Source organism: Phragmites australis, chromosome 7, assembly GCF_958298935.1.
Source record: "Phragmites australis chromosome 7, lpPhrAust1.1, whole genome shotgun sequence".
NCBI lineage: Eukaryota > Viridiplantae > Streptophyta > Magnoliopsida > Poales > Poaceae > Phragmites > Phragmites australis.
The window spans coordinates 15,101,197-15,112,022 of NC_084927.1; the positions used below are offsets into that span (position 1 = coordinate 15,101,197).

General features: G+C 45.4%; 2 protein-coding genes across 2 annotated transcripts; one reads left to right on the forward strand and one right to left on the reverse strand.

Annotated features, from left to right (window-relative positions):
• Positions 1-564: 564 nt before the first annotated feature.
• LOC133925412 (uncharacterized) lies at positions 565-2,293 on the reverse strand. Its single transcript, XM_062371349.1, has 3 exons — positions 1,771-2,293; positions 1,186-1,697; positions 565-601 (listed from the first exon to the last, which is right to left on the reverse strand). Exons 1-3 carry the CDS (start codon positions 2,107-2,109, stop codon positions 565-567), a joined length of 888 nt encoding a protein of 295 aa, XP_062227333.1. The 5' UTR covers positions 2,110-2,293.
• Positions 2,294-6,257: 3,964 nt separating this feature from the next.
• On the forward strand, positions 6,258-9,775 carry LOC133924013 (uncharacterized). The gene is made up of 3 exons (XM_062369366.1): positions 6,258-6,847; positions 7,269-7,513; positions 9,339-9,775. The coding sequence occupies exons 1-3, from the start codon at positions 6,366-6,368 to the stop codon at positions 9,572-9,574; spliced, it is 963 nt and encodes a 320-aa protein (XP_062225350.1). The 5' UTR covers positions 6,258-6,365; the 3' UTR covers positions 9,575-9,775.
• The last annotated feature ends 1,051 nt before the right edge of the window (positions 9,776-10,826 follow it).

Genomic DNA, 10,826 nt, shown 5'->3' on the forward strand with positions numbered 1-10,826 from the left:
TCTCTGTATTACTGACATGTCCCTCATCTTATACAGACTGAAGAGGCGTATGAGATGCATACGCAAGCGGATCAACCTTTTGGGGAACCAAGCAGGTCATCATCGCAGAGGGATCGTAACCCTCTCCGGGAGTACATGAGGACAAGAGGATCCCGCTTCCTAAACGCTATACGTGGTCTAGGTGGGTGTGCCCCGCAATGGAGGGGGTACAACCAACATGCCATGGACCCGTCTCGTGCCTCCCACAGCAGGCGGTCCTCCCACTGCAGGCGGTCATCCAGTGCTCATGAGGAACCCGTCCGGTCAGAATCACGACATACATCTTCAGCTTCAGCGCGTCATGTCTCATGTTCCGGTGCTGAGGCCGAGGAGTGCACGCAGCCTCCTGCGCCCGAGCAGGTTACGCTGGGTTCACTAGCACCTCCGGCTACGATGACACCTCCGGCTGCAGCATCTACTCATCAGGAGGACGTCGTTGACTACACGCAGCAGACCCCTTGCTGGAGCGACCCTAATGCTTTTTATTGGGGTGCTGCAATGCATGCGACCACCACCTTCACTAATCTACTCGGCGGACAGTCCTCCCATGATCTCAATGAACCTGGAAGTTCACATTGGTACCAGCATGGCGAGCCTTCGGCACACTGGACTCCATCGGAGCACGTTCTAGGGCCGTCCACACTTCCGCACGAGGATCCTTCGGCATGGTACATGCAGAGCCGAGTAAGCGGGGCGGGATACACGTTCGGCGGGGTTCCCACAGGGCAGGCAGATGATGATGAAGACAACCAAGGGCACGCAAGGCAGGGGCCTGCGCAGGCTGCTGGGATGAGAGCCACACACCCGCCAGACGCTTACACGCCTGGAGATTGTGTGAGGCATCGTCGCCGTTGAGTAGCCAGGACAATTTGTCATGACACATGTATTATTGATTTTAATGTCGAGGTCATCCCTATTATGTCTTATTCACTGTATTGTTAATTTAAGAAATTCTCAGTACAGAGGAAACAATAGTAGTTGTAAAGCATAAGTAGCATGGAACCCTGTACAGAGGTTACACATAAAGAGCGAACAACAACAAACATTATCATGTACGATACGCCTAAAGAACATAATATCATGCCTTAAGGGAATAAAATATATAGGGTTACAATAGATGCTTAGGGCGAAGGAAAGTGGCGACGCAAATTAGCATAAGAATTCCAGGTGCGATGGTCAAAGCTATCCGGGTAAGATGGTTCTGGGAAGTTGTAAAAATGAGTACGAGCAAATCCATCATCATTTTCAGGGTCATCGGTGTCCTCCGGAGATGGAAGCCTCAGAGGGCGGGGTCGTTGTGGCATGAAATCGTCGTCGTCGTCATCATCTTGAGGTTTCTCCGAGGTGGTACCACGTCCTATTTCCCTATCAGTTGTATGGCATCTCGATGTTGTGCGTGAACGTCCTCTTGCAGTGTTCCTAGAACTTTCTCCTGTATTTCTGTTCGAACGTCTAGGCATGGGGGGCATGAAATCGTCATCGTCTTCGTCCTCGTCATTATCTGGATGATTCGTAGAGGTCGCCTCTGTACCCCTTTGATTCGCTGACTGTCGTCGTTTTCTACGCGAACCAGGCATCACACCCCCGCCGAAGAGCATATACATCGTCAAGAAGTGTGAGATTTCTTTGTTGATCAACTGTTCGTCTTCCGGGAAAGCCTGACGCAGAAGAGGACCGTTCGAATCAATGGAAATAAGATAAGTAGGGTGACCAAATGTTTATATGACATACCTGAATATGGGATGCATACTGGTCCGGCGACATTACTATCGTTCTTTGCCTCCTAGAGAAACCTATCACAGAAGGATGGTCGGCCAGTTCGCGGACCCTCAGATACATTTGACGCCGGTGATACAAGAGGGCCCTAAGGTCCTCGGTGGTTACACATTGGAGCGGCGCGGTTAACCTAGAACGTATGGGTCTTGCATGCAATTTCGCCACGGCTTGGATTATGTTGTTCTCCTTTAACGGATCATCGTTTCCTTCGCGCACAACCTGTAAGGAGGCATTAAGTGCTATAGCGATCGTTGCAGGTGTCCATGGAAAGCCTGTACTAGAGGATCCCGCCATAGATTTCTTGCTCACTGACTACCTACGCTCTGTCTCTGCATCAAAACACGGATCCATGAATATTTAAGAAACACGAAATAAATAAATAAAATTACATTTACAATACAATGGTCACTTCTTGTCTAAAGGGGTACAGTGCAAACCACATAATGCACAATAAGTAGTACAACTAACAGGTGAATAACATTTTACAATACAAAGTTTCTAAGACAGTTCAGTTTGACAGTGGGCTGATAGTTTACTGACGGGTCGGACAAGTCCTCCTGTCATGTCCAGGTTGTTTGCAAAGTTTGCACCTACGAAGGCCATCAACAGCATCTGCTTCATCCATGTCACCTTGCAGCCTCGTAGATCTAGGCCTTCCAGGATCTGTGCGTCGTGCTCGTGGATAAGGTACCCACTTAGGGCCCTCGATCGATTTGTAGTTGGTTCCGATGTTAAAGGACCGCATCTTTGGAAGCCATGTGCTCCTCAATGCATCGATCGTGAAGTACGGTGATACGTACTGTGATCCGTCATTGCCACCTATGTCCCTGCAAGCGGCTAAGACATGCGAGCACGGGATATGGTGCAGTTTTGGCTTATTGCATGTGCACTTCACCTCGTTAGGTCCAAGTTGACATTGCTGCACGGTGTCCCCGGCCCTATACCCTGAAGCATACCTACGGCGGCACATGACCTCAAAGTCATTGTTGGCCAAGTAGTAGATCCTCGACCGATGAAAGTGTGCCTTGCTCCTCCTTCTTGATATGATTTGCTCCACCTTAGGTGCAAACCGTGTGCTGCACTTCATAGCAGCATTACCACGGCCTTGAAAGTAGTCCGCCGTTCTGTAGAATGTGAGCTCAATAATGGCACACAACGGGAGGCCCCGTACTCCCTTCAGGACATTGTTGAACGCCTCCGCTATGTTCGTTGTCATGATGGAGTACCTAACATGGGATACAATAATTTTAGAATGGCTATTTGCATAAGAATCGGTACAATATGATCATTACAATTCTATGCGCTAACCTGGCACCATGAGTGTCATGGATAAGGGCCCAACACTCCGTCGGCTTCCCCGCTATCCACTGGCTAAATGTACCACGTGAACGACTAACGATAGTTTGGCCCTCAACCATTTGCGCCCGCAGTTGATCCTCCCCTGCTTGCTGGTCTGCCATCATCTTGCGAGTGGTCTCATTTAACTCTCTCCATATCTCGTTGAACTTCGCCTGTTGGTTCTGAAGACATAGCCCTTTGAATCTCTTTACAAGCGACTTGCTGCGGTACCTTGTGTACAGGTTCGCGCCCAAGTGTCGCATGCACCATCTTCTCTCCACATCAGGCCATGCAATGGAGCAGTTTGTGCTATCATGCAGCACGTCCAACGCATGCAGAAGACCCTTGTTGCGGTCTGAGATGACGCAAACTCGTTCCCTATTTCTCACGACACGTGTCCTTACCAAAGTGAGGAACCACAACCAACTATCATTGTTTTCACTCTCAACCATTGCAAAGGCGAGAGGAATGATCTGATTATTTGCATCCGCCGCCATTGCTGTCATAAGGGTACCATGGAACTTGCCGCTTAGAAATGTGGCATCCACGCATACAACCGGCCTACAATGCCTGAATGCTTCGATGCATTGTCCAAAGGACCAGAATAACCTAATGAGGTATCGGTCAGTGGTGCTATATGACCCATCATCTAGCCTGATCGGCTCATCCGCCATGGCCCACTGAGTCCCTGGATTCGTCATGGCAATCTTCTGCAGCAGTCTCGGAGCATTGTTGTATGACTCTTCGAAGCTTCCAAACAGCATCTTCAACGCCTTCTGCTTCGCTCGCCACGCGGTGTAGTAATTGATAAGCATGCCAGTCTTAGTGTGCACCTCCCCCATAATCGATTTTGGCGACAAACAAATTTTTATGCCAATAAGCGTGATGAGGAGTTGGGCTACGAACCTCGCATCAACGGCGTGGCTCACATTCCTAATAGCCTCTTTGCTGCATGTATGTGGGGTGTGTCTACTGATCACAAAATAGTTCTCATATTTCGGCTGATGTGCTCGTACAAAGTAAGGGCAATTCGGGTGCTTCGTATACCTGACCTCATACTCCGTAGGGTTAGACCGGGCGCACTTGTGGTCCCTTCTTGTTATTACAGCATAGTTGCTAATAAAGTGGATGACCTCCCCTCTGTTACGAAACTGTTGCCTGACCTGAATGTCGCTATTCTGGTATCCCCAGTTAGATAAGGTGTTATACTCAACGACGACACACTCCAGGAGCCCAGTACCACGAAAGTACTGGATCGCCGGGACCGGGTCATCATTGTCAGCAGCTTCTTCATCCCTGCTACCACCGTCTTCATTATCCATGCATCCTGCATCGACCTCACCAGGGTCCACTCTACCTCCCTCTCTACTGGAACTGCCCTCCGCGACATGCCCTCCATCCTCTTCATGCATCACCTGCTGGCTTGAGCCTTCCAAAGTGGTCACTGCATCACCTTGCACCAGTCGTGACACTATGTTTACGTACACCGCCATATCAAAGTTCTCCTCCAATGCCTTGCGTGAGTACAAAGCCCATACGTTGTTCCTACTCATCTCGAACAACGTATGGACAACGACCGAGCTATTTGGAACAAGCCGCGGCCGTACACCCTCTAAGACAACAGTATGGGACTGCTGGTTCACACGCAAAAGGCGCATAATATGTGATTTCAGGCCATCTAGATCAATAGGTACCTCAACCTAACTCTCTATGTGCTGGCAGTTCTGAATTGTTACAAGTCTCCCGTGCAAAACTGTGGGACGTTCTCCATAATAAATATGGAAAATCATACCGTATCTCCTAAATAAATATACATGTAATAAATAATAAGTACAAAAATAATACTAATTAAATAGTGCAATATACAACTAATATGCATCTTTGTTGCTACTGGACACTATCTTCTACGGTTCTACCAAACCTAAGTGATTAAACTAATTAATCAAGTTAATTGATTAATTATATTACTTTAATAAAACTAATTATCTAGATTAAATCACGTAAATTCATGTTACTATATTAAGTAAAGAATCTAATCACACTTACTAATAAAAATTATATAACCCAACTAAATCATTAATTTAAATACTCTAATTTACCAAAATAATATAATTAATCAAATGTACTTGAATGAATTTAACAATATACTGACGAAATGACTAATATACTTCTGAACGAACTAAGAAAAATCTAATTACAATTACTAATTAACTACGTAATCTAAAAACTTACCTTAAGGAAATTGAGCGCAGCTGCTGCTCGCGTCGATCCTCTCCGGCTGCTCCCTCTGCTCGAGCTGCTTCTCCTAGCGTTGCTCCGCTGCTGCTCTCTTCTCTCCACTGCTGCTCTCTTTTCTTCTCCCTTCTCTCCACTGCTGCTCTCTTCTCTTCTCCCTTCTCTCCTTTGCTGCTCTCTTCTCTTCTCCCTTCTCTCTTCTGCGAGCCAGGGTTTTTTATTAAGCACAAAAGCAGCATCCCGCTGGCACGCACACACCAAAAGCATCGACAGGACGTGAAAGCGACATGATGCACTGAATTCGGCAACTGAGGTGCCAAATACGGCACTGTGGGCCGTATTCGGCACCTCAGTTGCCGAATACAGCAGAGTACAGGGTGTATTCGGCAACTGAGGTGCCGAATACGGCCCACAGTGCCGTATTCAGCACCTCAGTTGCCGAATACGGTGTTTTCGGAATTTCAGTTTCCGAAATCCAAATTTCGGAATTTGAGGTACCGAATACGAGTGCTAGATTTGCAAATACGTCGACATGTTGTCTAATTTCGCAAATACGGTCGCGTATGTTGTCTAAATTTCCAAATTTGCCTTCATTTATGCCTAAAGAAACAGGCAGAAGTTATACAAGATCAGCACATGTGATATTACATTGCTATATATATTTTTTTTTTCTGCGGAAAATCTTATGCTGCAATCAACGAAGTCTCAAACTGAATCAAATTTGATATTTATACATTCAAACTGAATCCAAATTTGTCCGAAACAAACTCTGAACCTGCAAATTTGTCCGAAACAAACTCTCAACCTGCAAATTTGTCCGAAATCTGGCTTGGTTTGATTTAAAGTTGGGGGTAAATCTGAGAAGATTAGAAGACAAACTCTCAGGCAGACAGAACGCCCTCAACTCAATCCGAGGGTTTGGACAAAACCCCCAGCCGCCGCCGCCGCCGCCGCCGCCGCCGCCGCTCCCCTCCACAATGATGGTCCCGCTCGACCCCTCGGGCAAGCCCACCTCGCAGAGGCGCATCGCGGAGGGCGACACCGTCGTGGTGTACGAGCGCCACGACGCGATGCGCGCCGTCGCCGTGCGCGCCGGCGGCGTGCTCCAGAACCGGTTCGGCGTCTTCCGCCACGACGACTGGCTCGGACGCCCCTTCGGATCCAAGGTCTACAGCTCCGCCAGCGGCGGTGGAGGCAAGGGCGGAGGCGGCAAAGGGTTTGTGCACCTCCTGGCGCCGACCCCGGAGCTCTGGACGCTGGTGCTCAGCCACCGGACGCAGATCCTCTACATTGCTGACATCAGCCTCGTCGTGGCCTACCTCGAGCTCGTCCCCGGCTGCGTCGTTCTCGAGTCTGGCACCGGCAGCGGCTCGCTCACCACATCACTGGCACGCGCCGTCGCGCCGCACGGGCGCGTCCACACCTTCGACTTCCACGAGCAGAGGGCAGCCTCGGTGAGGTAAGCCAAAGACCCTGTTTTGTATGAACCAATCTGTTTCGTTGAAGGTTTGTGTAAAGTGTCTTAGCCTGTTTCGTCCCAGATTAGATTTAATGATCCAACTCTTGACAATTGCAATCGGAAGATAATGCAAAATAGAAAATCCAAAACATAATACATTTGAATAACCTTCTTCGGAAAGCATTTGGGGGGGGGGGGGGGGGTTACACCGCAGTGAAGTCCGAAGCAGACAACAGCCAAAATTTACTCTGAGAAAGAATGTAAAATCATTTTTTTGTTACAATTGGTCCTTGGGGTGATAGATATCTACGTCTACTCATTGTAGCACAACATGGGAGAAAGTTTCTTTTGTACAAGTCAATACACTTTTTTTCCAATTATTTTGTCCTGCTGTTATGATTTTAGTTCCTTTGGTAAATAGGGAAGACTTTGAGAGGAATGGCCTAAGCACCCTCATCACGGTCAATGTGCGGGATATACAAGGTGAAGGATTCCCAGAGGAGCATCGCGGTGCTGCTGATGCTGTCTTCCTGGACTTGCCCCAGCCTTGGCTCGCGGTACCATCTGTTGGATTGATGCTTAAGCAAGACGGTGTTTTGTGCTCCTTTTCACCTTGCATCGAGCAAGTGCAGCGTGCTTGTGAAGCAATGAGACCGTGTTTCACAGGTTCTGTACAATCACTTTGCTTCTACTTTCATTATTAATCATGTTTCCTATAATATGAGTTCCACACGACTCATATGAGTTCGAGTACAGTTCACATGGCGATCAGAAGAGTAGGTCTCATGACAAATGTTAAGTTGCTGGTGAATGAAGTGAGATGTTTTTTGAAGGAAAATGGAGTGAGATCTTTACTTTTATAGACATCAGCAAGTTTACACTACCCCCCCCCCCCCCGGGGCTAAAAAACATAAACTTTGGTAGTCCCAACTTAAGCCCTTGAATTATAATCCAAAGCCCTAAAATTTGGAACAAAATTGAACCTAATCCCAAAATTTCCTATAACAATCCTCTTCCATACACCCTTCGAACTGAGTTCTTACCCCTTAATCTCTCAGAATCAGAGTACATACTGCCCTAGACTCCAATACTTATGTTATGTGGTGCACACCTAACACCTTACACTCTTTGGACCGAGCATAGGCTCAGTAAGACAAGTGTGATGATCAAGGTGATAAAATAGAAGCAAAACTGATGGAGAAAACAAAGGGACCTCAACGGACTGATTTGCAATAGATATGTTTTGCTTCATGTATTTTGTTGTACAATGACCTCTTCGAAGATTGAAAGAAATCATACCCTGTCTAAGCAAAGCGCAAGACATCAGGCATGATTGGATGCTTTCCGCCTCCATTATGATTTATGACCCTTTGAGTTCTTCCAATAAGCAGAAGGTTCCTAGTGCTTTTACCTGGGTGCAGCTTGAACCAACTCCATTCTTCCAGTTTTACCTTATCTTCTTATCCTCATGAGCCTCAAAGTTTGTGCCATCAGAGCATCAGTATTTTTCATTATAAGAGTGAGGAGTCCTGGTACCCCTTGTCACTAAGGAACAAGGCATTGAGGCATTAAGGAACAATTCCTCTCCAGGCATCAGGGTTCAAGGATAGTCCTTCCAACTGAGAGGTTCTGCAGGGTTTCTACAGACTTGACCCCTTGTCACCCCTCATATGCATGGGCTCCAGCTGATGGTTCACTTAAAAGGGCCATCCATGTAATAATATCCATGAAGTCAACTTCTGTAGGTGGTATTGCCAATTTCTCGCCAGGATTGGAATTCCTGTTCTGTCGAAGGTATATAATATAGGTGTCAGATCTCATATAGCAATCTGCTTCTGTATGGTCGTCCGTCCTCTGAACACCCTTAGCAAATGGACATTCTACCTCTTGGGAAGCACTTTTGGAACTCTCTAGTATTCCACAACACAGGCAGGAGGATTGTAGCATTTTGTGTACCAAATGTGCACGTTAGTTTTTACTGGAAATAAAGAGTTCATTTCTATTTCTTTTTTGGGCACCTAGAATAAATAGAAAATTATGTTGCCTGAAGAAATGGAGACTCAGGGAAATGTTATATGCATACTTGTGAGTGGGTTGGGCCCTGAATGCTTTAATATTGATTTATGTCATGGTTGCATGTGCATGCTTTCTCTACAATGTAGTGTGCAAACGATAATTAAATAATTGCATATGTTATACTTGCTGCCAGCATTTATGAACTGTAAAGAAATATGCCAGCTACCCACAGTGATCTTGCATTATGAGCATTAATTAATGGATGATCGCATCGAAATGAATGTGATTTCAGAGCCATAGTATGTATTGATTGGATTGAATGATATGTCTGTATAAGTCATTCCTTATAATACGGATTTTGGTTGTGATATGGAAATGGAACCCCTAGCCGCATTTGTTAAGGCTGGGGTGTTGGACATACTCTAGAATCACCTTGCCAATGTGGAGCTGACTGAATTTTATTGTTGTTCTGCAGATATTAGAACCTTTGAAATTCTTCTTCGTACCTATGAAGTAAGAGATGGTGCTCTTAAGAGTGCCACTGCCTATGAGGAGGCTACTATGGGGCCTCTTCCACAGAAAAGGAAAAAAATTACACCACCAGGAGAAAACTCGGACTGTACACAGAAGAATTCCTCTGTTTTGGTTAGGCCGTGCAGCAGTGCTAGAGGACACACTGGCTACTTGACCTTTGCAAGGCTTCGCTTGTGAGAGGGCCAGACTGAATCTTAAAAGAGGTGAGTGTAGAGACTAGCAGATGACAAGAGGATATGAAGTTACGCTTCATTTTTAATAGCAGTAAAATGTTTTGTTTCATCTACCCTCGGGTGATGCTCATTGTAACATCTGGTTTTTTAGAACTACACTCAGTGCATTTTGCGAATTGCGTAATCACATTTTTCTTGTTGATCTTGCTGATTTTTTTGTTTTAAATTTTTTTGACAATGTTGTCAAACAGCGAGATTTCTTTCTTGAAGCTGTTTTTGTGAATATTTTTTTGAAAATCTCATTGTTGTCTTACATCAGTTCTCCAACTAGACCAGTGCTATTCTCTCGGATGACAACAAAATTGCTGCAGCACAATGATGTGCCTTTTTTTGACTGAAACAGAAGGGAGCCCTCTACCGCACTATTTTTATATAAAAGGTAAAAAGACGGGTATTTACATAACACATACAGATCCCAACATAACCCCGAATAACTTTTGCTACTGGGCATAGAAAGAACAATGAGGCATGGATTCAGACTGAGTACAAAAGTTTCAAGACCTATCACCATTTTACTTCCTTTTGATCATATTATCCCTTGTCAACTAGGCACCTTGTTCAAGCAACCACATGAAATTTTCGATTTTCAGTGGTAATATTGCACTTTTGCTTTTCATATGTGCTTGTAATGAAAGTCAGCAGAATCACTCATAAGCCAATTATAAAGAGATTTAACAGTGAAAGTGCCCTGTTTATAAAAAAATCCACCTAACACAATCATGATTATGAGTACAATTGTAACTGTGCCTAGTTAATGATCAATTACCACTGTTGCTGCTGCTGATCATCAAACCGTCTCCTAAAAGATAAATTCCAATTTTTCTCAAGATGTTAACAGGAATCTGCTGATCATTGCACATAGCATATATATCAGGGTAAAGAAGACAAAGAGGTTTAACATTTAACCAGCTATTCTCCCAAAATCTGGTATTATTACCATTACCTACTAAGATGAACATCCCCATGAGATATATCATATATATCCCTGACCTTTAACAGGTCATACCAACATGGAGAATCATGAGCTTTGTGTTTGACACCAGCCACAATATTGTTAACCAAGTATTTCTTTTTAATGATATCTTGCCATAAGCCCTCTTCATGTTCTAATTTCCACCAAAAATGTACAGTAAACTAATGTTCATTTTTGTCACATCCTTTATACCAAGCCCTCCTTTTTTTCCCCTTATGCTTAC